General features: G+C 52.2%; 1 protein-coding gene across 3 annotated transcripts in view; it reads right to left on the bottom strand.

Moving 5' to 3' along the window:
* LOC147122462 (netrin-G1-like) overlaps nucleotides 1-27,348 on the bottom strand; it is a 76,392-nt gene that overhangs the window by 35,238 nt on the left and 13,806 nt on the right. For all 3 annotated transcript variants that reach the window (XM_085983622.1, XM_085983621.1, XM_085983620.1), the window contains exon 2: nucleotides 3,850-4,493. In XM_085983622.1, coding sequence (XP_085839748.1) covers nucleotides 3,850-4,493 — 644 coding nt within the window. The remainder of the gene's footprint in view (nucleotides 1-3,849; nucleotides 4,494-27,348) is intronic.

The following is a 27,348-nucleotide window of genomic DNA, read 5'->3' as shown; positions in this document are numbered from 1 at the left end:
ATGAGCCCTAATTTTGTTTAATAACCTTTAAATATTTTGCATCTGTCTTCACTGTAGAAGACACTAACAACATCCCAATAATGGATAATCAAGGGGCCACAGGGAGTGGGGAACTAAAGACAATCACTATCACTAAGGAAATAGTACTCGGTAAAATAATGGGACTAAAAGACGACAAGTCCCCTGGACCAGACGGCCTGCATCCCAGGGTCTTAATAGAAGTGGCTGCAGAGATAGTGGATGCATTGGTTGCAATATACCAAAATTCCCTGGACTCTGGAGAGGTCCCAGCGGATTGGAAAACCGTTAATGTAACACCCCTATTTAAGAAAGGAGGGAGACAGAAAGCAGGAAACTATCGACCAGTTAGCCTAACATCTGTCGTTGGGAAAATGCTGGAGTCCTTCATTAAGGAAGCGGTAGCAGGGCATTTAGAAAATCATAATGCAGTCAAACAGAGTCAGCATGGTTTTAGGAAAGGGAAATCATGTTTAACAAATTTGCTGGAGTTCTTTGAGGATGTAACAAGCAGGGTGGACAGGGGTGAGCCAGTGGATGTGGTGTATTTGGATTTCCAGACGGCATTCGATAAGGTGCCACATAAAAGGTTACTGCATAAGATAAGAGCTCACAGAGTTGGGGGTAATATATGAGCATGGATAGAGAATTGGCTAACTGACAGAAAGCAGAGAGTTGGGATAAATGGGTCATTTTCTGGTTGGCAAACGGTAACTAGTGGGGTGCCACAAGGATCGGTGCTGGGGCCCCAACTATTTACAATCTACATTAATGGCTTGGATGAAGGGACCGAGTGTAATGTAGCCAAGTTTGCGGATGATACAAAGATGGGTGAGAAAGCAAGTTGTGCAGAGGACTCAAAGAATCTGCAAAGGGACAGGCTAAGTGAGTGGGCAAGCATTTGGCAGATGGAGTATAATGTGGGAAAGTGTGAGGTTATCCACTTTGGCAGGAGAAATAAAAAAGGAAACTATTATTTAAATGGAGAGAGTTGACAAAATGCTACAGTTCAGAGGGACGGGGGTTTTTGTGCATGAAACACAAAAAGTTAGCATGCAGGTACAGCAAGTAATCAAAAAGGCAAATGGAATGTTGGCCTTTATTTCAAGGGGTTGGAGTATAAAAGCAGGGAAGTCCTGCTACAACTGTACAGGGTATTGGTGAGGTCACACCTTGAGTAGTCCGTACAGTTTTGGTCTCCTTATTTAAGGAAGGATATACTAGCCATTGTCTAGCGTCATGCCTTTTAATGTAGTTTCCCAATTGACCTTAGCCAACTCGCCCCTCATACCGACGTACTTCACCGTGAGCTACAGGTTCCGATCAGGTGAATGAGCAACATTCAGTGAGAGAATGAGTGGTTTACACAACAAATTACTCTCCTTTCCCACACTAATCTCCAGGAAACGGGAGAGTAAAACTGACAAGAAGCGGATATCAGTGATTCAGGATATAAAGAGGAAGCACAGGCTGAGATTTGGGATCAGTGGGATAGATTCGCTGATCTACTTTACTCCTGGACAATCCTACAATCCAAAAGATGAAAGGGTGGATTTTAACCCCGCCCCACACAGCGGGAACTCTGTCCCGGGCTCCTCCACTCTCCCGATCACAAACTCCTCAACCTCGGACCCTGGGAGTGAATCCCACAGCCTCACCACTCTCTGTGTGAAGACGTTTCTCCTGCCCTCTCTCCTCAATCTCTTACATTTAATCTTTCTCTGGCCCCTCATTCTAAGGAAGAATGACCTTACATTTCTACAGAGCATTTCACCACCTCAGGACGTCCCAAAGCGCTTCACAGCCAATGAAGTACTTCTGAAGTGTGCTCACTGTTGTAATGTTGGAAACGCAGCAGCCAATTTGCGCACAGCAAGATCCCACAAACAGCAATGTTTCCGTCCCTAAACCTCTCTACCTCTCTCTCCCCCTTTGAGACGCTGCTAAAAACCTCCCTCTTTGACCCAGCTTTTGGTCACCTGTCCTAATATCTCCTTCTGTGTCTCGGTGTCAAAGTTCACTCTGATTTACGCTCCTGTGAAGCACCTTGGGATGTTTTACTATGTTAAAGGCGCTATATAAATGCAGGTTGCTGTTGTTCAGTAAATGCGGTTTGGAACGGCCCAAAGTGCTGTGATGGTCTCTGTGCCGTGAAGCGTGAGAACGCTGGTCTCGGTGACTCTGTGCTAACAGCATCGAGCCGCTGTTTAACTCACTGCGAAGGTGAAGCTTCACAATCCGCAGATTGTACCTTGCACAGTCAGCAAGTTGGCAGTTCTGGGCACTGTTTGCTAAACTAAGCAGAAACCCAGAGAGTTCCTTGGAGTCACATTAACAGCAGCATAAACATTTTACTGCTCCTGTTCTCCAATTAGTGTCTGAAGATTCTCCGCGACTAAAAGCTGGAGCGAGTCTCCCAGAAGCTGAGTGCAGAATAATGAGGGAATGGCTCCGAGCCCCGGAGATTGTGTGATGGGTGAATGGGAACTCACTGACCCAGACTGAATATAGATTGAACACGAAGGGAACGTTCAGTCAGAATAATTCATCAAATCAGGAAGGGCTTTGATAGATTAAATAGGGAGAAACTGTTTCCAGTGGCAGGAGGGTCGGTAACCAGAGGACACAGAGTGAAGGGAATTGGCAAAAGAACCAGAGGGGAGATGAGGAGAATGTTTTTACAGCGAGTTGTTGTGATCTGGAATGCGCTGCCTGAAAGGGCGGTGGAAGCAGATTCAATAGGAACTTTCAAAAGGGAATTGGAGAAATACTTGAAGGGAAAGATTTGCAGGGCTGTGGGGAAAGAGCAGGGAGTGGGACTAATTGGAGAGCTCTTTCAAAGAGCCGGCACAGGCACGATGGGCCGAATGGCCTCCTCCTGTGCTGTCTGATTCTCTGAATCCTGATGAGACTGGAGGTCGGCAGTGTTGAGAGTAAAGGGACAGATTCTGCTCGCTCCGTGCTGCTCGATTGGCTGAACACTGAGCAGGAAATCGCTGCCTCATCACCAGCCAGCCAGCAGGACTCTGAAAGCTCGCTAACGAGCCCATCCCCAGGGGCAGGGGGAGCTGTCACAGTGCTGGTCTGTGCACACTGTCACTGAGCCATTCAGAGAAGCTTTCACACCCCACACAGGGGCAGCTGACGGTGCCGAATGGGCCGGGGGAGGGATCCCGATCTATCGCTGGAAAACCTCCCCAGTTACCGAGCGTCCACATCAGCGACTCGGAGCAGAAGCGGTGAGGAGCTCTCACCCTCCGGGAATCTCTGATAGACTGAGAGCCACTCCAGATGTTAGACCCGATAGAATGACAGCGACTCCAGATGTTAGACCCGATAGGGTGTCCCCCAGATGTTGGCCCTGATAGAGGGTCCTCCAGATGTTGGTCCTGTGGGTGTCCCCCAGATGTTGGACCTGTGAGTGTCCCCCAGATGTTGGCCCTGATAGAGTGCCCTCTAGATGTTGGCCCTGTGAGTGCCCTCCAGATGTTGGTCCTAACAGAGTGCCCCCCAGATGTTGGCCCTGATAGAGTGTCCCCCAGATGTTGGCCCGGATAGTGTCCCCCAGATGTTGGCCCTGTGACTGTCCCCCAGATGTTGGCCCCGATAGTGTCCCCAGATGTTGGCCCCGATAGAGTGGCCCCCAGATGTTGGCCCTGATAGAGTGCCCTCCAGATGTTCGCCCTGTGAGTGCCCTCCAGGTGTTGGCCCTGTGACTGTCCCCCAGATGTTGGCCCTGTGAGTTTCCCCAGATGTTGGACTGACACGGCGCCCCCTGGGTGTGAAATGTGGGGTCAGTGACTCTAGCCAGAAGGGTCGAGGAGCTCTCACCGCCCGCGAATGTCCAGGTTGGAGATGGCGTAGAAGTATTTGGAGAGGTTGTGCTGGTCAACACTGGTGGCCCCAGTGGCCGGCCGGAGCAGCCTGAGCCGCAGGTCGGTCAGGGTGAAGAAGTCCCTCAGGTCCTTGGTGGTGTCCAGCTGGCCGTACAGCGAGGCCATGTCGCGGAGACGGGGCCCCCCGAACAGGGCGAAACGCTCCTGGATCTCGAAGCGAACCATCTTGTCCATCTTCCACACGTAGCCCCTGGAGTACTCCTCTGTGCAGATGATGTCCAGCACCGAGGCCGGGCTCAGATCCCGGGCCGTTCTCGGCTCCATCCCGAAGGAGGCGAGGCAGTCGGCCGCGTAGAACTGGTAGGGCTGCCACGTCCGGCCGTGGTCCAGAGATTTCTCCAGGACCATCTGCTCCGGCCGGCCCGACTCGAAGGTGATGACGATGTCTTCGGTCAGCTCGATGCTCTTGCCCCAGGACAGAGTGATGTTGATCAGGAGGGGCTCGGGGAAACTCCTCCAGGAGACACTTTGCCAAAAGGTGTTGGGAATCCGCCCCTCGTCATCCAGCATCAGCTCGGGCGGGTGTGCGAGCTCGGGCGTGTGAGCGTCACACTCGTTGTTGCACATGTACGGGTTCTCCTGGAAACGGAGACGGGAACAACACGGGTTAGATACAGAGTAAAGCTCCCTCTACACTGTCCCATCAAACAATCCCAGGGCAGGTACAGAACGGGTTAGATACAGAGTAAAGCTCCCTCTACACTGTCCCATCAAACACTCCCAGGGCAGGTACAACACGGGTTAGATTTTGAGTAAAGCTCCCACTTCACTGTCCCATCAAACACTCCCAGGGCAGGTACAGCACGGGTTAGATACAGAGTAAAGCTCCCTCTACACTGTCCCATCAAACACTCCCAGGGCAGGTACAGCACGGGTTAGATACAGAGTAAAGCTCCCTCCACACTGTCCCATCAAACACTCCCAGGGCAGGTACAGCATGGGTTAGATACAGAGTAAAGCTCCCTCTACACTGTCCCATCAAACACTCCCAGGGCAGGTACAGCACGGGTTAGATACAGAGTAAAGCTCCCTCCACACTGTCCCATCAAACACTCCCAGGGCAGGTACAGCACGGGTTAGATACAGAGTAAAGCTCCCTCCACACTGTCCCATCAAACACTCCCGGGGCAGGTACAGCATGGGTTAGATACAGAGTAAAGCTCCCTCCACACTGTCCCATCAAACACTCCCAGGGCAGGTACAGCACGGGTTAGATACAGAGTAAAGCTCCCTCTACACTGTCCCATCAAACACTCCCAGGGCAGGTACAGCACGGGTTAGATACAGAGTAAAGCTCCCTCTACACTGTCCCATCAAACACTCCCAGGGCAGGTACAGCACGGGTTAGATACAGGGTAAAGCTCCCACTACAATGTCTTAAAATCCAGAAATATCCATACACTCAGGGATGTCTTAATAAAACTGTACGCGCTCCATCGCACTGCACTGTGTGCTGGACAGTTAGACAGCTGAGTAATTATATCGCTGCAGTGTCGAAGAATGATGTTAGCTGTCTAACTAAAAATAGCTTCATGCCACTGAAATATTTAGAGACACGAATTATTAAACTGGACAGGATTTGGAAACAACAGCACAAATCTCACCTCATCCTCCCCAGGAGTGATTCCCTGTCACTGGGAGAGATTCCCCATCTCTGGGAGTGATTCCCCATCACTGGGAGAGATTCCCCATCCCTGGGAGAGATTCCTGGTCACTGGAAGCGATTGCCCGTCACTGGGAGCGATTCCCCGTCACTGGGAGCGATTCCCCGTCACTGGGAGAGATTCCCCGTCACTGGGAGAGATTCCCCGTCACTGGGAGAGATTCCCCGTCACTGGGAGCGATTCCCCGTCACTGGGAGAGATTGCCCGTCACTGGGAGCGATTCCCCGTCACTGGGAGCGATTCCCCGTCACTGGGAGAGATTCCCCGTCACTGGGAGCGATTCCCCGTCACTGGGAGCGATTCCCTGTCACTGGGAGCGATTCCCCGTCACTGGGAGCGATTCCCTGTCACTGGGAGATATTCCCCGTCACTGGGAGCGATTCCCCATGACTGGGAGCGATTCCCCGTCACTGGGAGAGATTCCCTGTCACTGGGAGCGATTCCCTGTCACTGGGAGCGATTCCCTGTCACTGGGAGCGATTCCCCATCACTGGGAGAGATTCCCCGTCACTGGGAGCGATTCCCTGTCACTGGAAGCGATTCCCCGTCACTGGGAGAGATTCCCCGTCACTGGATGCGATTTCCCGTCACTGGGAGCCATTCCCCGTCACTGGGAGAGATTCCCCGTCACTGGGAGCGATTCCTAATCACTGGGAGCGATTCCCCGTCACTGGGAGCGATTCCCCGTCACTGGGAGAGATTCCCCGTCACTGGCAGAGATTCCCCGTCACTGGGAGCGATTCCCCGTCACTGGGAGTGATTCCCCGTCACTGGGAGAGATTCCCCGTCACTGGGAGAGATTCCCCATCACTGGGAGCGATTCCCCGTCACTGGGAGCGATTCCCCGTCACTGGGAGCGATTCCCCATCACTGGGAGAGATTCCCCGTCACTGGGAGCGATTCCCCGTCACTGGGAGAGATTCCCCGTCACTGGGAGCGATTCCCCGTCACTGGGAGCGATTCCCCGTCACTGGGAGCGATTCCTAATCACTGGGAGCGATTTCCTGTCACTGGGAGAGATTCCCCGTCACTGGGAGCGATTCCTAATCACTGGGAGCGATTCCTCATCACTGGGAGCGATTCCCTGTCACTGGGAGCGATTCCCCGTCACTGGGAGCGATTCCCCATCACTGGGAGCGATTCCCCGTCACTGGGAGCGATTCCCCGTCACTGGGAGCGATTCCTAATCACTGGGAGCGATTCTCCGTCACTGGGAGCGATTCCCCGTCACTGGGAGCGATTCCCCGTCACTGGGAGCGATTCCTAATCACTGGGAGCGATTCCCCGTCACTGGGAGTGATTCCCCGTCACTGGGAGCGATTCCCTGTCACTGGGAGCGATTCCCCGTCACTGGGAGCCATTCCCCGTCACTGGGAGCGATTCCCTGTCACTGGGAGCGATTCCCCGTCACTGGGAGCGATTTCCCGTCACTGGGAGAGATTCCCTGTCACTGGGAGCGATTCCCCGTCACTGGGAGCGATTCCCCGTCACTGGGAGCGATTCCCCATCACTGGGAGTGATTCCCCGTCACTGGGAGCGATTCCCCGTCACTGGGAGCGATTCCCCGTCACTGAGAGCGATTCCCCGTCACTGGGAGCGATTCCCCGTCACTGGGAGCGATTTGCCAATTCCCTTCACCCTGTGTCCTCTGGTTACCAACCCTCCTGCCACTGGAAACAGTTTCTCCTTATATACTCGATCAAAACCCTTCATGATTTTGTACGCCTCTATGAAGTCACCTCTTAACCTTCTCTGCTCTAAGGCAGCATTTGACCGAGTCTGGCATCAAGCAGACCTAGTAAAACTGAAGTCAATGGGAATCAGGGGGAAAGCTCTCCACTGGCTGGAGTCATACCGAGCACAAAGGAAGATGGTTGTGGTAATTGGAGGCCAATCATGGCAGCCCGACAACATCACTGCAGGAGTTCCTCAGGGCAGTGTCCTTGGCCCAACCATCTTCAGCTGCTTCACCAATGAACTTCCCTCCATCATAAAATCAGAAGTGGGGGTGTTCACTGATGATTGCACAGTGTTCAGTTCCATTTGCAACTTCTTAGATAATGAAGCAGTCCGTACCCACATGCAGCAAGACCTGGACAACATTCAGGCTTGGGCTGATAAGTGGCAGGTAACATTCGCGTCACACAAGTGCCGGGCAATGACCCGTTTCACATCCCCTTGACATTCAACAGCATTAGCATCACCAAATCCCCCACCATCAACATCCTGGGGGTCATCATTGACCAGAAACTTAACTGGACCAACCACATAAATACTGTGGCTGCAAGAGCAGGTCAGAGGCTGGGTATTCTGCGGCGAATGTCTCACCTCCTGACTCCCCAAAGCCTTTCCACCATCTACAAGGCACAAGTAAGGAGTGTGATGGAATACTCTCCACTTGCCTGGATGAGTGCAGCTCCAACAACACTCAAGAAGCTCGACACCATCCGGGACAATGCAGCCCGCTTGATTGGCACCCCATCCACCACCTTAAACATTCACTCCCTCCACTACCGGCACACCGTGGCTGCAGTGTGTACCATCTACAAGATGCACTGCTGCAACTCACCAAGGCTTCTTTGACAGAAAAAGAATAAAGAAAGACTTGCATTTACATATCAAAGTGCTTTACAGTCAATGAAGTACTTTTGAAGTGGAGTCACTGAAGAACCTCCCAAACCCACGACCTCTTCCACCTAGAAGGACAAGGGCAGCAGGAGCATGGGAACACCACCACCTCCAATTCCCCTCTGAGTCACGCACCATCCTAACTTAGAAGTATATCGCCGATCCTTCATCATCGCTGGGTCAAAATCCTGGAACTCCCTCCCTAACAGCACTGTGGGAGTACCTTCACCACACGGACTGCAGCGGTTCAAGAAGGCGGCTCACCACCACCTTCTCAAGGCAATTAGGGGCTCAGTACTAGGTCCCTTGCTGTTTGTGGTATATATCAATGATCTAGACTTGAATATAGGGGGTATGATTAAGAAGTTTGCAGATGATACTAAAATCGGCTGTGTAGTTGATACTGAAGAAGGAAGCTGTAGACTGCAGGAAGATATCAATAAATTGGTCAGGAGGGCAGAACAGTGGCAAATGGAATTCAATCCGGAGAAGTGTGAGTTAATGCATTTGGGGAGGGCTAACAAGGAAAGGGAATATGCATTAAATGGTAGGACACTGAGTAGTGCAGAGGAACAAAGGGACCTTGGAGTGGCGGCGCGCACGGACGCAGCGGCTTTGTCTCTCCCGAGACTGAACGGTTTCACCCTCCTCCTGAGTCTCTTCTGGACTCTGCTGATCCGGGAATTAAAGGCTGACCTACTGTACAGCTGGCAGACGCTCCTAGACATCGGGGCCGACTGTGTGAAGCTTAAATTCGGCGACATCGATCTGCCTCCCGACATCGCCCGACCCCCGGGACCAGCGTGGCGTCCTTCCCCAGCCGGAAGTCAGCGCAGACCGTGCAGGGAACGCAAGCAGAAGCGGGGTAAGAGAGCAGGGATCCAAAACAGGCTGAAGAGGACCCCACACAAACCCTCCCTCCCAAGTATTTTCCTGGCCAACGTCAGGTCACTGGAGAACAAAATGGATGAGATCAAACTGGATCTCACCTCACAGAAAAGGACAAAGGAATGCTGCGCCATGATCTTCACAGAAACCTGGCTGAACAATGGCATCCCTGACACCACCATCCAACTAGAAGGACGCACGGTCTTCCGCGCCGACAGAACTGCAGACTCCGGTAAGAGCAAGGGAGGCGGTTTGTGCATTTACACTAACAATGCCTGGTGCACCAACAGTGATATAATTGATAGATCCTGCTCGGCTGATTTGTAATTCCTCATGGTAAGGTGCAGACCCTTCTACCTGCCTCGGGAATTCACGGCTGTTATCATCACTGCGGTCTACTTCCCACCACACGCTAATGGCAAACTAGCACTGAAGGACCTCTACAGGGCCATCAGCGAACAACAAACTGCGCACCCAGACGGAGCTTTTATCGTCGTGGGGGACTTCAATCACACAAACCTAAAAACTGTACTACCGAAATTCCACCAGAATGTCTCCTGCCCCACAAGAGGGGAGAACACACTGGATCAAGTCTACACGAGCATTGTAGACGCTTACAAGGCCATTCCCTGCCTCCACCTTGGGAAGTCTGACCACCTCTCCCTGTTTCTAGCCCCGCTATACAAACCGCTCACCAAAAGAGAGAAAACATCAATGAGAGCAGTGAAAGTATGGCCAGAGGGGGCAGTATCGGAGCTTCAGGATTGCTTCGAACGCACTGATTGGGGCATGTTTGCCCACAATGACATCGAGGAATACGCATCCACAGTGCTATTCTACATCAACAGCTGCGTCGAGGTCGTCACGACCCACAAAAATATCAGGTCATACCCCAACCAGAAACCCTGGATGAACGGAGAGGTCCGCTCACTGTTGAAAGCACGCGACGCAGCATTTAAATCTGGCGACGCGGCGGCTTACAGAACAGCTAGGACCAACCTAAAAAAGGGTATCAGGACTGCCAAATGGAAACAGACACTGCGGATAGAGGATCACTTCCGCAACAACTCGGACCCCCGGCGCATGTGGCAAGGCATCCAGTCCATCACTGACTACAAGGGCAAAAACACCAGCCCCCCAGTCAGCGACGCCTCCCTTCCGGAGGAGCTTAACAACTTCTACGCTCGCTTCGACAGGGACAACAAGGAGCCGGCTACCAAAGCCTTGCCACCCCCGGAAGACCAGGTGCTCACTCTGTCGACCTCCGACGTAAGGGGCGCTCTACGCAGAGTGAACACACGAAAGGCTACTGGACCGGATAGCATCCCTGGACGGGTACTCAAGGAATGTGCTGATCAGCTGGCTGATATCTTCACCGCCATCTTCAACCTGTCATTGGCCCAGGCAGTAGTCCCTACATGCTTCAAGACCGCCACCATCATTCCTATGCCTAAACAAGCGGCTGTGACGTGTCTGAACGACTATCGACCTGTCGCACTCACACCCATCATAATGAAGTGTTTCGAGAGACTGGTCTTAGCCCACATCAAAGCCAGTGTTCCTGCCTCCCTTGACCAACACCAGTTTGCCTATCGGGCAAACAGATCAACGGAGGACGCAATCACAACTGCTCTACACTCGGCACTGAATCACCTAGATGGTAAGGAGACCTACATCAGAATGTTGTTTATAGACTACAGCTCAGCATTCAACACTATCGTCCCCAACAAGCTGGCCACCAAACTCCAAACTCTTGGCCTGAACACTTCCCTCTGCAACTGGACCCTGGACTTCCTAACAAACAGACCCCAGTCTGTCAAATTAGGTAACCACACCTCCCCCCCGCTGACCCTGAACACGGGGGCCCCACAAGGATATGTGCTGAGCCCCCTCCTCTACTCCCTCTTCACCCACGACTGTGTGGCTGTTCATGGTTCCAACACCATCATCAAGTTTGCAGATGACACCACGGTAGTAGGCCAGATCACCAACAACGATGAGTCAGCCTACAGGGAGGAGGTCCAGCATCTCGTGAAGTGGTGCGCCGACAACAACCTGGCCCTTAACACCAAGAAAACAAAGGAAATAATCGTGGACTTCAGGAAGTCCAAAGGTGGAAGTCACACCCCCATCCACATCAATGGGGCGGAGGTGGAAAGGGTGGCCAGCTTTAAGTTCCTCGGAGTCCACATCACGGAAGACCTCTCCTGGTCCCTCAACACCTCCTCTCTGGTGAAGAAGGTCCAGCAGCGCCTATATTTCTTGAGGAGGCTGAAGGGATGTAATCTGTCACCCCCGATCCTCTCTAACTTCTACCGCTGCACTATAGAGAGCATCCTGACAAACTGTATCACGGTATGGTACGGCAGCTGTAGCTCCCATGACCGGAAAGCCCTGCAGCGGGTAGTCAAAACTGCCCAACGCATTACCGGCACCCGGCTACCGACCATAGAACATATATATCAGAAACGCTGCCTACGGAGGGCATGGTCCATCATCAAAGATCCTACCCACCCCAGCCACAGTCTGTTCGCCCTCCTACCATCTGGAAGACGCTACAGATGCATTCGCACCCGTACGACCAGATTTAGGAACAGCTTCTTTCCCAGGGCTGTCATCCTACTGAACTCCACAAATAAACACTAAAGCCTGCACATCTGCTGATGCACTTTATTATGGTCATATTTATGCTAATATATATGTACAAATGTATGTTGAAATGTTTAAGTGTCCTAATCCAAATTGTACACTCTCGGGAGCCGCAAGCCTACATTTCGTTGTACTGCACTTGTGCACTAACAATGACAATAAAAGTTGATTTGATTTTGATTTGATGTCCACAGATCCCTGAAGATAGCAGGCCAGGTAGATAAGGTGGTTAAGAAGGCATATGGAATGCTTGCCTTTATTAGCCGTGGCAGAGAATACAAGAGCAGGGGGGTTATGCTTCAAATGTATAAAACACTGGTTAGGCCTCAGCTTGAGTACTGCGTGCAGTTCTGGTCACCACATTACAGGAAAGATGTGATTGCACTAGAGAGGGTACAGAGGAGATTTACAAGGATGTTGCTGGGAGTAGAGAATCTTAGCTATGAGGAAAGACTGGATAGGCTGGGTCTGTTTTCCTTGGAACAGAGGAAGCTGAGGGGAGACCTTATTGAGGTGTATAAAATTACGTGGCGCACAGATAAAGTGGATGGAAAGGACCTATTTCCCTTAGCAGAGGGGTCAAAAACCAGGGGGCACAGATTTAAAGTAATTGGTGGAAGGTTTAGAAGCGATTTGAGGGGAAATTTCTTCACCCAGAGGGTTCTAAGAACATAAGAACATAAGAAATAGGAGCAGGAGTAGGCCAATCGGCCCCTCGAGCCTGCTCCGCCATTCAATAAGATCATGGCTGATCTGATCCTAACCGCCAATCTACTATCACAGAACCATCTCCTGAATCTAACAGAATTAGACACATGAAATAGGAGCAGGATCAGGCTATACGGCCCCTGGGCCCGCTCCGCTACCCACAGGGCCATGACTGATCCGAATCTAGACTCATGTCCAAATTCCTGCCCGCTCCCCGTAACCCTTAATTCCCTTTACTTCTAGGAAACTGTCTATTTCTGTTTTAAATTTATGTAATGATGTAGCTTCTACAGCTTTTTGGGGCAGCATATTCCATGGACCTACCACCCTCTGAGTGAAGTAGTTCCTCCTCATCTCAGTTTTGAAAGAGCAGCCCCTTATTCTAAGACTATGCCCCCTAGTTCTAGTTTCACCCATCATCGGGAACATCTTCCCCGCATCCACCCGATCCAGCCCCTTCACAATCTTATATGTTTCAATAAGATCGCCTCTCATTCTTCTGAACTCCAATGAGTAGAGTCCCAATCTACTCAACCTCTCCTCATATGTCCATCCCCTCATCCCCGGGATTAACCAAGTGAACCTTCTTTGTACTGACTCGAGAGCAAGTATGTCCTTTCTTAAGTATGGACACCAAAACTGTATGCAGTATTCCAGGTGCGGTCTCACCAATACCTTGTACAACTGAAGCAATACCTCCCTATTTTTATATTCTATCCCCCTAGCAATGAAAGTCAACATTCCATTGGCCTTCTTAATCACTTGCTGCACCTGCATACTAACCTTTTGAGTTTTGTGCACCAGGACCCCCAGATCCCTTTGTACTTCAGTACTTTCCAGTTTCTTGCCATTAAGATAATAACTTGCACTACGATTTTTCCTGCCAAAGTGCATAACCTCACACTTTCCAGTATTGTATTCCATCTGCCAAATCTCTGCCCACTTACTTAGCCTGTCTATGTCCCCTTGCAGGTTTTTTATGTCCTCCTCACTCATTACTTTCCCTCCCATCTTAGTATCATCTGCAAACTTTGATATGTTACACTCGGTCCCCCCTCCAAATCGTTAATATAGATTGTAAAGAGTTGGGGACCCAGCACTGACCCCTGCGGAACACCACTAGTTACTGATTGCCAGTCTGAGAATGAACCATTTATCCCAACTCTCTGCCTTCTGTTAGATAGCCAATCCTCTATCCATGCCAGAATATTACCCCCAATCCCGTGATTTTTTATCTTAAGCAATAATCTTTTGTGTGGCACCTTGTCAAATGCCTTTTGGAAGTCTAAATACACTACGTCCACTGGTTCCCCTTTATCCACCCTATATGTTACTTCCTCAAAGAACTCCAGCAAATTTGTCAAACATGACTTCCCCTTCATAAAACCATGCTGACTTTGTCCTATTAAATTATGATTGTCCAAATGTCCTGTTACTGTCTCCTTAATAATGGACTCCAAAATTTTGCCTACCACAGATGTTAGGCTAACCGGTCTATAGTTTCCAGCCTTCTGTCTACTGCCCTTTTTAAATAAGGGTGTTACATTAGCAGTTTTCTAGTCTGCTGGGACCTTTGCTGAGTCCAGGGAGTTTTGGAAAATTATTACTATTGCATCCACAATCCCTACCGCCACTTCCCTCAAGACCCTAGGATGTAAGCCATCCGGTGCAGGTGATTTATCCACCTTGAGTCCCATTACTTTACCGAGTACCACTTCCTTAGTGATTTTGATCTTGTTTAGCTCCTCCCCCCTTTAGCCCCTTGTTTTTCCAGTGTTGGGATATTCTTAGTGTCCTCTACTGTAAAGACTGATACAAAATATTCATTCAGTGTTTTTGCCATCTCCATATTTCCCACCATTAATTTCCCGGTCTCATCCTCTAAGGGACCAACATTTACTTTAGCCACCCTTTTTCCTTTTATATAACTATAAAAACTCTTACTATCTGTTTTTATATTTTTTGCTAATTTACTTTCATAATCTATCTTCCCTTTCTTAATCAATCTTTTTGTTATTTTTTGCTGTCTTTTAAAGTTTTCCCAATCCTCTATCCTCCCACTAGATTTGGCTACCTTATATGCCCTTGTTTTTAGTCGAATACTATCCTTAATTTCTTTACTTAGCCACGGATGGCTGTCTTTTCTTTTACACCCTTTTCTTCTCAGTGGAATATATTTTTTATGGAAGTCGTAAAATAACTCCTTAAATGTACACCACTGATCATGTATCGTCTTACCCTTTAATCTATTTTCCCAATCCACTCTACTCAATTCCGCTCTCATACCTTCATAGTCTCCTTTATTCAAGCTTAGCATGCTTGTTTGAGATCCAACCTTCTCACCCTCTAATTGAATATGGAATTCAACCATGTTGTGGTCACTCATTCCAAGGGGATCCTTTACTAGGACATTTTTAATTAATCCTGTCTCGTTACACAGGACCAGATCGAAGGTTGCTTGCCCCCTGGTCAGTTCAGTTACATACTGCTCAAGAAACCGATCCCTAATACACTCAATGAACTCATCCTCACGGCAGCCCTGCCCAATTTGATTTGTCCAATTAATATGATAGTTAAAATCCCCCGTAATTATAGATGTTCCCTTATTACAAGCCTCAACTATTTCCTGATTGATACTCCGTCCAACAGAGTTGCAACTGTTCGGAGGCCTATAGACTACGCCCACTAGTGTTTTTTTCCCCTTATTTTTCCTCATCTCCACCCAAACTGTTTCATTATCCTGAGCTTTTGACCCAATATCATTTCTCTGTATTACAGTGATTCCTTCCTTTATTAACATAGCCACCCCACCTCCCCTTCCTTCCTGCCTGATCATTAAATAACCTGGTATGTTTAATTCCCAGGCATTGTCACCCTGCAGCCATATTTCTGTAATGGCCACAAGATCATACCCATATGTAGTTATTTGTGCCATTAACTCGTCTATTTTGTTACGAATGCTCCGTGCATTCAGATAGAGAACTTTCAAATATGTTTTGAGACACTTAGTTCCTGCTTTTGCCCTTTTTATTACTTTACCTTTTACTCCATACCTTCTGCCCCTTCCTGACACGCTCTGGTTTTTAATTTCCCCACTGCTACCTAAGTCTATGACCTTCTCTGTTGTCATTTTTATTATTTGTTCTCTAGGAACCTCCCCCCCACTAGTTAGTTTAAAGCCCTCTCTACAGCCCTAGTTATATGATCCGCCAGGACTCTAGTCCCAGCACTGGCCAAGTGAAGCCCATCCCAACGGAACAGCTCCCTCCTGCCCCAGTACTGGTGCCAGTGTCCCAGGAAGCAAAACCCATTTCTCCCACACCAGTCTTTGAGCCATGCATTTAGCTCTCTAATTTTATTTGTCCTAGCCAAATTCGCTCGTGGCTCAGAGATTATTACCCTTGAGGTTCTGTTTTTTAATTTGACCCCTAGCTGCTCATACTCCTTTAACAGAACCAGCTTCCTAGTCCTATCTACGTCGTTTGTACCAACATGGACCACGACAGCTGGATCCACCCCCTCCCACTGCAAGTTTCTTTCCAGCCCAGAGGAGATGTCCTTAACCCTGGCACTGGGTAGGCAACACAGCCTTCGGGACTCTCGCTCTCGGCTGCAGAGATCTCTATCTACCCCCCTAATGATATTATCACCTACCAGTACAACATTTCTATTTACTCCCCTCTCTTGAATGGCCCCCCGTTCCACGGTGCTGTGGCCAGGTTGCTCATCCTCCCTGCAGTCCCTGCTCCTGTCCCCACAGGGAGTAAGAACCTCGAACCTGTTCGTCAAGAGCAAGGGCTGCGGCTCCTCCAGCTCTACCTCCTGGATCCCCGTACCTGCCTCACTCGTAGTCACACCGTCCTGTCCCTGACCATGGGCTACATCTGAATTACTTAACTTGATAGGTGTGACCACCTCCTGATACACAGAGTCCAGGTACTTCTCCCCCTCCCTGATGTGTCGCAGTGTCTGAAGCTCAGACTCCAGCTCATCAACACGGAGCTGGAGTTCCTGTAGCAGCAGACACTTGTCACAGACGTAATCACCGTGAGCCGGCTCCCACATCTCGCAACAGTAGCACATCACCTGCTCCATTCTATGTAATTAATTAAATTTTTATTGTTAGTTATGGACACCCTCTGCCCGATTTTAGATGCTAGTATCCCCTTTAATTAATTGGATTTAAATTAAATCAATCCCTCTAGTTACACCAGTTAAATGGTTTACCAACAGTCACTCTGCACCAGAAAGGCCTTATTAACTACAACCCACAGAGTTAAAGTTTGAAAAGAGCACCTAACACCCCACTTACCCTAACTCACACTTACCCAAACTCAGAGCACTCTTTGATGACTCGCACTCAGTGCTTGCTCGCACTAGGACTGGTCTTTTTATACTGTTTGTTTGTTTACAGCCAAATGAGTCACCCCTGCTGATTGGTTAGAAAACTGATTTTCACTGCCTCCTGTGCCAATTTACTCCTACTGCAGTGTAACCTTGTTTTACTCTTCTTAAAACAACAGAATCCCAAATACTTAACTTTTCCCCTTTACTTAAACTGCTTAAGTAATCTTATCAAGAATGATTTAAAGAGAAATAACAATTAAAGAACTCTCACACTTACCCAAACTCACAGCACTCTTTGATGACTCGCACTCTGGAACTCACTGCCTGAAAGGGTGGTAGAGGCAGGAACCCTAACCACATTTAAAAAGTACTTGGATGTGCACTTGGGATGTTCTAACCTGAAGGGCTACGGACCAAGAGCTGGGAAGTGGGATTAGGCTGGATAGCTCTTTGTTGGCCAGTGTGGACACGATGGGCTGAATGGCCTCCTTCCATGTTGTTACTTTCTTTGATTCTATGATTCTACATCATTTTCCAAATGATCAGACAGCTCGCCCGTTAGACCGGAATCTCCAGAAAGTGGCTGTTGCAGCAATCAATAAAACTAATGGGTGATAAAGATGGAGAGCGTGGCAATATACAGAGATAATAGAGATGAATGAATCGACAATTGTCACAGCATCGACTAAAGGCAGTGACTAAAGCCACATATTGGAATAGGTTATTTTTAGTTCTCTATGTAGATCGAATGGAGTGACCATTAGTAACAGAATCCTAAAGCTGTGTAAAGTATGAATGAATCATTGAACGGTACAGATGTTAAGTGCTCCTGAATCGCCGTGTCCCCGGTACATCATTAACAGCACCGTGCCCCAGCGCTACAACTGACGGTTCTATGAAAGGACGCTGTGTAAACGGTGAGGAATCTCCAGGACAATCGCTGCTGGGAGTTCAGTGTGAACCCACAGCAGGAGTGAAGTGAGAGACGGAGAGAGTGTCTCACTCCACCATTCGCTGCAGCTCTCTCTGATTCTCAATCCCTAACCACCACACATTTCTCCACAAGATTTCTTGTTTACTGTTCCACCGCCCCAATCCGCGCCTGTGTCCCCTCCAGACTCGACTATTCCAACCTCTCCTGGCCGGCCTCTCACCTTCCACCCTCCCTAAACCTCAACTCATCCAAAACTCTGCTGCCCCGTGTCCTAACGAACATCCAGTCCCGTTCACCCCTCACCCCTGTGCTCACTGCCCCGTGTCCTAACTCACACCAAGTCCCGTTCACCCATCACCCTCTGTGCTCACTGCCCCGTGTCCTAACTCACACCAAGTCCCGTTCACCCATCACCCTCTGTGCTCACTGCCCCGTGTCCTAACTCACACCCAGTCCCGTTCACCCCTCACCCCTGTGCTCACTGCCCCGTGTCCTAACTCACACCCAGTCCCGTTCACCCCTCACCCCTGTGCTCACTGCCCCGTGTCCTAACTCACACCAAGTCCCATTCACCCCTCACCCCTGTGCTCACTGCCCCGTGTCCTAACTCATACCAAGTCCCGTTCACCCCTCAACCCTGTGCTCACTGCCCCGTGTCCTAACTCACACCCAGTCCCGTTCACCCATCACCCCCTGTGCTCACTGCCCCGTGTCCTAACTCACACCAAGTCCCGTTCACCCCTCACCCCCTGTGCTCACTGCCCCGTGTCCTAACTCACACCCAGTCCCGTTCACCCATCACCCACTGTGCTCACTGCCCCGTGTCCTAACTCACACCAAGTCCCGTTCACCCCTCACCCCCTGTGCTCACTGCCCCGTGTCCTAACTCACACCGAGTCCCGTTCACCCCTCACCCCTGTGCACACTGCCCCGTGTCCTAACTCACACCAAGTCCCGTTCACCCATCACCCCCTGTGCTCACTGCCCCGTGTCCTAACTCACACCAAGTCCCGTTCACCCATCACCCCCTGTGCTCACTGCCCCGTGTCCTAACTCGCACCAAGTCCCGTTCACCCATCACCCCCTGTGCTCACTGCCCCGTGTCCTAACTCACACCCAGTCCCATTCACCCATCACCCCCTGTGCTCACTGCCCCGTGTCCTAACTCACACCCAGTCCCGTTCACCCATCACCCCCTGTGCTCACTGCCCCGTGTCCTAACTAACACCCAGTCCCGTTCACCCATCACCCCTGTGCTCACTGCCCCGTGTCCTAACTAACACCCAGTTCCGCTCACCCCTCACCCCTGTGCTCACTGCCCCGTGTCCTAACTCACACCAAGTCCCGTTCACCCCTCACCCCCTGTGCTCACTGCCCCGTGTCCTAACTCACACCAAGTCCCGTTCACCCCTCACCCCTGTGCACACTGCCCCGTGTCCTAACTCACACCAAGTCCCGTTCACCCCTCACCCCTGTGCTCATTGTCCCGTGTCCTAACTCACACCCAGTCCCGTTCACCCATCACTCCCTGTGCACACTGCCCCGTGTCCTAACTCACACCAAATCATGTTCACCCCTCACCCCTGTGCTCACTGCCCCGTGTCCTAACTCACACCCAGTCCTGTTCACCCATCACTCCCTGTGCACACTGCCCCGTGTCCTAACTCACACCAAATCATGTTCACCCCTCACCCCTGTGCTCACTGCCCCGTGACCTAACTCACACCCAGTCCCGTTCACCCATCACCCCTGTGCTCACTGATCTACATTGACTGACAGTCCAGCAACGCCTTGATTTTAAAATTCTCATCCTTGTGTTCAAATCCCTCCATGGTCTCGCCCCTCCCTATCTCTGTAACCTCCTCCAGCCCCACAACCCTCTGAGATCTCTGCGCTCCTCCAATTCTGACCTCCTGTCCATCCCCAATTTTAATCGCTCCACCATTGGCGGCCGTGCCTTCAGCTGCCTGGGCCCTAAGCTCTGGAATTCCCTCCCTAAACCTCTCTGATTCTCTACCTCTCTCTCCTCCTTTAAGATGCTCCTGAAAACCTCCCTCTTTGACCAAGCTTTTGGTCACCTGTCCTAATATCTCCTTATGTGACCCGGTGTGTCTGATTCACGCTCCTGTGAAGCGCCTTGGGGGGATTTACTATGTTAAAGGCGCTATATAAATGCAAGTTGTTGTTGAAACAGGAACGAAACATCACCAGACAGCCCAAGGAGAGAGAGACACAACAGGCTCCTGCTGTGTGTGGCTGCATCAACGCGGGAAGGGAAAATATTTCAATAGAAGGATCATATATTACAGAAACTGCTCCTGAGACACTGGAGTGTAAACGGAGCATCTTATGAATCATTGTTACTTCTCCAAATCCACTCACCCCTTGACATTGATTTGCCGGCTTTAAGTGTTGCTATCTTGGGTTTACACTGTGTCGTGTGACTAAGAGCCTGTCGTTCTCACTAACTAAACCACTCGCTATCAGCACAGTTCAGTCCCCTGGTTAATGATGTTCATTAGTGTATTATTGAGCACAGAAGTTAGTGGCTCCAGAAAGTACAATCCCGCCGATTCCTGTCACTTCCCATCACCGAGTGATCAGGCCCTTTGTTAGAGTTAATTTTCGAGCAGAGTTGCTCAGTTTGGAGGTTAATGATTGGGCCAAGAATAAAATGAGCAGCATTTAATGGGCCAGTGCTGAGCCGAAAGATTCTCCCGGAATCCCGACAGGACAGAGGCAGCGAGATGGTAAAACGGGTCAGAGATTCACCCCGATACTCGATACTGTCTGAGGGTTAAAGAGACAATAAATCAGCTCCAAACCCGAGACTTTTACACCAACTCATTGACAAAACCCCAACAGCAAATGGAAATCCTGCTCAGAATTATGACGGATCTCTAACTTTTATCACAAACTCAACTATTTTTGGTGATGATTGGTTTACATCATCAATACAGCTCGGGAAGTGAATAAAAAGGATAATTTAGAGGGTTTTTCGATCTTCTTTGCCTTATTTTAATGTTCTGTTGCAGTCAGACTATTGGCAATGAATCGTTCCCTCAGACACCAACACCAGGGGAACTGATCTCAATTCAACCTTCACTCATCAACTTATAGAAGGTCCATCTCCCCACGGCCCGCAGTGGGTCAGGGAGAAGGTCCATCTCCCCACGGTCCACAGTGAGTCAGGGAGAAGGTCCATCTCCCCACGGCCCGCAGTGGGTCAGGGAGAAGGTCCATCTCCCCACGGCCCACAGTGGGTCAGGGAGAAGGTCCATCTCCCCACGGCCCGCAGTGGGTCAGTGAGAAGGTCCATCTCCCCACGGCCCACAGTGGGTCAGGGAGAAGGTCCATCTCCCCACGGCCTGCAGTGGGTCAGTGAGAAGGTCCATCTCCCCACGGCCCGCAGTGGGTCAGGGAGAAGGTCCATCTCCCCACAGCCCGCATTGGGTCAGTGAGAAGGTCCATCTCCCCACGGCCCGCAGTGGGTCAGGGAGAAGGTCCATCTCCCCACGGCCCACAGTGGGTCAGTGAGAAGGTCCATCTCCCCAGGGTCCGCAGTGGGTCAGTGAGAAGGTCCATCTCCCCACGGCCCACAGTGGGTCAAGGGAGAAGGTCCATCTCCCCACGGCCCACAGTGGGTCAGTGAGAAGGTCCATCTCCCCACAGCCCACAGTGGGTCAGTGAGAAGATCCATCTCCCCACGGCCCACAGTGGGTCAGTGAGAAGGTCCATCTCCCCACGGCCCACAGTGGGTCAAGGGAGAGGGTCCATCTCCCCACGGCCCATAGTGGGTCAGTGAGAAGGTCCATCTCCCCACGGCCCACAGTGGGTCAGGGAGAAGGTCCATCTCCCCATGGCCCACAGTGGGTCAGGGAGAAGTTCCATCTCCCCACGGCTCACAGTGGGTCAGGGAGAAGGTCCACCTCCCCATGGCCCGCAGTGGGTCAGTGAGAAGGTCCATCTCCCCACAGCCAGCAGTGGGTCAGTGAGAAGGTCCATCTACCCACGGCCCACAGCCAGTCAGGGAGAAAGTCCATCTCCCCACGGCCCACAGTGGGTCAGGGAGAAGGTCCGTCTCTCCCAAGGCCCACAGTGGGTCAGGGAGAAGGTCCATCTCCCCACGGCCCTCAGTGGGTCAGGAGAAGGTCCATCTCCCCACGGCCCGCAGTGGGTCAGTGAGAAGGTCCATCTCCCCACGGCCCGCAGTGGGTCAGGGAGAAGGTCCGCCTCCCCACGGCCCGCAGTGGGTCAGGGAGAAGGTCCATCTTCCCACGGCTCGCAGTGGGTCAGGGAGAAGGTCCACCTCCCCATGGCCCGCAGTGGGTCAGTGAGAAGGTCCATCTCCCCACAGCCAGCAGTGGGTCAGGGAGAAGGTCCATCTCCCCATGGCCTGCAGTGGATCAGGGAGAAGGTCCATCTCCCCACGGCCCGCAGTGGGTCAGTGAGAAGGTCCATCTACCCACGGCCCACAGCGAGTCAGGGAGAAAGTCCATCTCCCCACGGCCCAGAGTGGGTCAGGGAGAAGGTCCGTCTCTCCCAAGGCCCACAGTGGGTCAGGGAGAAGGTCCATCTCCCCACGGCCCTCAGTGGGTCAGGAGAAGGTCCATCTCCCCACGGCCCGCAGTGGGTCAGTGAGAAGGTCCATCTCCCCACGGCCCGCAGTGGGTCAGGGAGAAGGTCCACCTCCCCACGGCCCGCAGTGGGTCAGCGAGAAGGTCCATCTTCCCACGGCTCGCAGTGGGTCAGGGAGAAGGTCCATCTCCCCACGGCCCGCAGTGGGTCAGGGAGAAGGTCCATCTTCCCACGGCCCGCAGTGGGTCAGGGAGAAAGTCCATCTCCCCATGGCCCACAGTGGGTCAGATAGAAGGTCCATTTCCCCACGGCCCGCAGTGGGTCAGTGAGAAGGTCCATCTCCCCACAGCCCGCAGTGGGTCAGGGAGAGGGTCCATCTCACCACAGCCCGCACTGGGTCAGGTAGAAGGTCCACCTCCCCATGGCCCGCAGTGGGTCAGGGAGAAGGTCCACCTCCCCACGGCCCGCAGTGGGTCAGGGAGAAGGTCCATCTCCCCACGGCCCGCAGTGGGTCAGGGAGAAGGTCCATCTCCCCACAGCCCGCAGTGGGTCAGGGAGAAGGTCCACCACCCCACGGACCGCAGTGGGTCAGGGAGAAGGTCCATCTCCCCACGGCCTGCAGTGGGTCAGGGAGAAGGTCCATCTCCCCACGGCCCACAGTGGGTGAGGGAGAAGGTCCATCTCCCCACGGCCCGCAGTGGGTCAGGGAGAAGGTCCATCTCCCCACGGCCCACAGTGGGTCAGGGAGAAGGTCCATCTCCCCACGGCCCGCAGTGGGTCAGGGAGAAGGTCCATCTCCCCACGGCCCGCAGTGGGTCAGTGAGAAGGTCCATCTCCCCACGGCCCGCAGTGGGTCAGGGAGAAGGTCCATCTCCCCACGGCCCGCAGTGGGTCAGGGAGAAGGAGCATCTCCCCACGGCCCGCAGTAGTTCAGGGAGAAGGTCCATCTCCCCACGGCCCGCAGTGGGTCAGGGAGAAGGTCCATCTCCCCACGGCCCGCAGTGGGTCAGTGAGAAGGTCCATCTCCCCGCGGCCCGCAGTAGGTCAGGGAGCAGGTCCATCTCCCCACGGCCCGCAGTGGGTCAGGGAGAAGGTCCATCTCCCCACGGCCCGCAGTGGGTCAGTGAGAAGGTCCATCTCCCCATGGCCCGCAGTGGGTCAGGGAGAAGGCCCGCCCCCACGGTCTGCAGTGGGTCAGTGAGAAGGTCCATCTCCCCACGGCCCGCAGTGGGTCAGGGAGAAGGTCCATCTCCCCATGGCCCGCAGTGGGTCAGGGAGAAGGTCCATCTCCCCACGGTCCACAGTGGGTCAGGGAGAAGGTCCATCTCCCCACGGCCCGCAGGGGGACAGGGAGAAGGTCCATCTCCCCACGGCCCACAGTGGGTCAGAGAAGGTCCATCTCCCCACGGCCCGCAGTGGGTCAGGGAGAAGGTCCATCTCCCCACAGCCCGCAGTGGGTCAGGGAGAAGGTCCATCTCCCCACGGCCCGCAGTGGGTCAGGGAGATGGTCCATCTCCCCACGGCCCGCAGTGGGTCAGGGAGAAGGTCCATCTCCCCACGGCCCACAGCGGGTCAGGGAGAAGGTCCATCTCCCCACGGCCCGCAGTGGGTCAGGGAGATGGTCCATCTCCCCACGGCCCGCAGTGGGTCAGGGAGAAGGTCCATCTCCCCACGGCCCACAGTGGGTCAAGGAGAAGGTCCATCTCCCCACGGCCCGCAGTGGGTCAGGGAGAAGGCCCACCCCCACCTTCTCAGGATAACTGGGGATGGGCAATAAATGCCGGCCTTGCCAGCGACGCCCACATCCCCAGAGTGAATTGAATAAAGGAACGGCGGTTTTAAGTCAACATCTTGCCAGGGAGCTCGATGGGATTCTACACGTTGGAATTTAATTACAGAGAGTGTGAGCTGGCAGGAATGAATGTTTGTTCGAGTTAATGAAACCCAGAACTCTGCACCTGGTGTTTGTGTGGAAGCATTTCAGTAATGAGAAGACCAGAGGGAGGTTTCAGAGAACGGAAACCAGACTGGTGAAAGAATGAGAATCTCCAGCCCATCTTCAACAAGCAGTGGTGTCGGCCCACATTATTGACAGGGCCCTGTGTCGATCGGTCCTTCTAGACCACAGTCATCTTTCATTAAACACTGAGCTTCCAATTTTAAACCCTCCGTCCCCAATGGGTGACCTCCTTCTAATGAAAGGTCTCCAATAAAGGGCCTTCGCCCCAAACTAACCTCCCCAGAGCCCCAGCCTCACTGAGACTCAGGGCTGTGAGCAGGTGTTCAGGGAACCCACGGACTGTCTGTGAAACCAGATTTAAACAATCACTTTAATCCCAGGCTCATTTCAGCTCCATCAGTGAGCAGGTTACTGGGCGTGGAAAATAAAATAGGAGCTCACAGCGAGAACTGAACTCCATCAACAAAAGACAAAGGGTGTTTCTGGTGAATGAGCCCAGGCAATGTGGAAGGAGGAGGAGGGAGGGAGAGGGAGAAAGAGAGAGGAGGGAGAGAGAGAGAGAGACGGAGGAGAAAGAGAGAGGAGGGAGAGAGAGAGAGAGACGGAGGAGAAAGAGAGAGGAGGGAGAGAGAGAGAGAGACGGAGGAGAAAGAGAGAGAGAGAGGGAGAGAGAGAGAGAGACAGAGGAGAAAGAGAGAGGCGGGAGAGAGAGAGAGAGGGAGGAGAAAGAGAGAGGAGGGAGAGAGAGAGAGGGAGGAGAAAGAGAGAGGAGGGAGAGAGAGAGAAAGAGAGAGGAGAGAGAGAGAGAGAGACGGAGGAGAAAGAGAGAGGAGGGAGAGAGAGAGAGAGACGGAGGAGAAAGAGAGAGAGAGGGAGAGAGAGACGGAGGAGAAAGAGAGAGGAGGGAGAGAGAGAGACGGAGGAGAAAGAGAGAGAGAGGGAGAGAGAGAGAGACGGAGGAGAAAGAGAGAGGAGGGAGAGAGAGAGAGACGGAGGAGAAAGAGAGAGGAGGGAGAAAGAGAGAGAGAGGGAGGAGAAAGAGAGAGGGAAAGAGAGAGAGAGACGGAGGAGAAAGAGAGAGAGAGAGAGAGAGAGAGAGAGAGAGAGACGGAGGAGAAAGAGAGAGAGAGGAGGGAAAGAGAGAGAGAGACGGAGGAGAAAGAGAGAGAGGGAAGGAGAGAGAGAGACTGAGGAGAAAGAGAGAGGAGGAAAAGAGAGAGAGAGACGGAGGAGAAAGAGAGAGAGAGGAGGGAAAGAGAGAGAGAGACGGAGGAGAAAGAGAGAGAGGGAAAGAGAGAGAGAGACGGAGGAGAAAGAGAGAGAGACAGAAAGAAAGAGAATGTGAGGAAAGAAAATATCTGTGTTATGTTTTGCTTGTATTAAGTTCTGTGGTTTTTCCCTTTGTTCTCGGTCTTGACAAGGTGCTGACAAGTTGCTCAGTCTTGATAAGGTGCTCAGTTTGGACAAGCCGGTTGCCCTGTGGCAGCTTGTCTCGAGCTCAGTCTTGACAAGCCGGTTACCTCACGGTAGCTTGTCTTGAGTTCCTATCTTGACAAGCCGGTTGCCCTGTGGCAGCTTGTCTCGAGCTCAGTCTTGACAAGCCGGTTACCTCACGGTAGCTTGTCTTGAGTTCCTATCTTGACAAGCCGGATGCCCTGGGGTAGCTTGTCTTGAGCTCAGTCTGGACAAGCTGGTTGCCTCACGGTAGCTTGTCTTGATTTCCTATCTTGACTCGCCATTTGCCTATGTGGTAGCTTGTCTAGGGCTCCTATGTTTGTAACTGTTTACCTGTGTGATTCTAGTAAAGTACTGTTATTTAAGACTGCATAGCTGCTTCTCGCCTCGTCTGTCTGCACTTGGGTCCAGAACCAGCCTCGCCCGGACAGCACGGCCCCGTATCTACACGGCCCCGTGACACCAACCTTGACAAAGAGAGAGATAAAGGCAGGAAAGAGGAAAGAGAGAGAGAGACTGATTTCTGCAGCACCTTTCACCGTCTCAGGACGTCCTAAAGAGCTTCACAGCCAATGAAGTACTTTTTGAAGTGTGGTCACTGTTGTAATGTGGGAAACACGGTAGCCAATTAGCGCACAGCAAGCTCCCACAAACAGCAATGTGATAATGAGCAGATCATCTGTTTAGTGATGTTGGTTGAGGAATAAATATTGGCCCCAGGACACCGGGGCGAACCCCCCTACTCTACTTCGATATAGTGCCATGGGATCTTATACATCCAGCTTAAAGCACAGGCGGGGCCTCGGTTTAACGTCTTATCCAAAAAGACAGCACCTCCGAAAATGTGGAATTCCCTCATTACTGCCCCTCCGACAGTGCAGCACCCCCTCAGTACTGCCCCCCTGACAGTGCAGTACTCCCTCAGTACTGCCTCTCCGACAGTGCAGCTTTCCCTCAATACTGTCCCTGCGACAGTGCAGTGTTCCCTCAGTACTGCCTCTCCGACAGTGCAGCACTCCCTCAGTACTGCCTTTCCGACAGTGCAGTGCTCCCTCAGTACTGCCCCTCCAACAGTGCAGCACTCCCTCAGTACTGCCCCTCCGACAGTGCAGCGCTCCCTCAGTACTGCCTCTCCGACAGTGCAGCGTTCCCTCAGTACTGCCCCTCCGACAGTGCAGCGCTCACTCAGTACTGCCCCTCCGACAATGCAGCGCTCACTCAGTACTGCCTCTCGGACAGGGCAGCACTCCCTCAGTACTGGCACTCCAACAGTGCAGCGCTCCCTCAGTACTACCCCTCTGACAGTGCAGCGCACCGTCAGTACTGCCTCTCCGACAGTTCAGCGTTCCCTCAGTACTGCCCCTCCGACAGTGCAGCGCTCCCTCGGTATTGCCCCTCCGACAGTGCAGTGCTCCCTCAGTACTGCTCCTCGGGCAGGGCAGCACTCCCTCAGTACTGCCCCTCCGACAGTGCAACGCTCCCTCAGTACTGTCCCTCCGACAGTGCAGCGCTCCCTCAGTACTGCCCCTCCGACTGTGCAGCGTTGCCTCAGTACTGATCCTCCGACAGTGCAGCACTCCCTCGGTACTGCCCCTCCGACAGTGCAGCGCTCCCTCAGTACTG

The sequence above is a fragment of the Somniosus microcephalus genome, chromosome 3, assembly GCF_052327205.1.
Source record: "Somniosus microcephalus isolate GS21.2 chromosome 3, FLI_Smic_1.0, whole genome shotgun sequence".
NCBI classification, from domain to species: Eukaryota; Metazoa; Chordata; class Chondrichthyes; order Squaliformes; family Somniosidae; genus Somniosus; species Somniosus microcephalus.
This window is presented reverse-complemented; position numbering and strand designations above follow the sequence as displayed.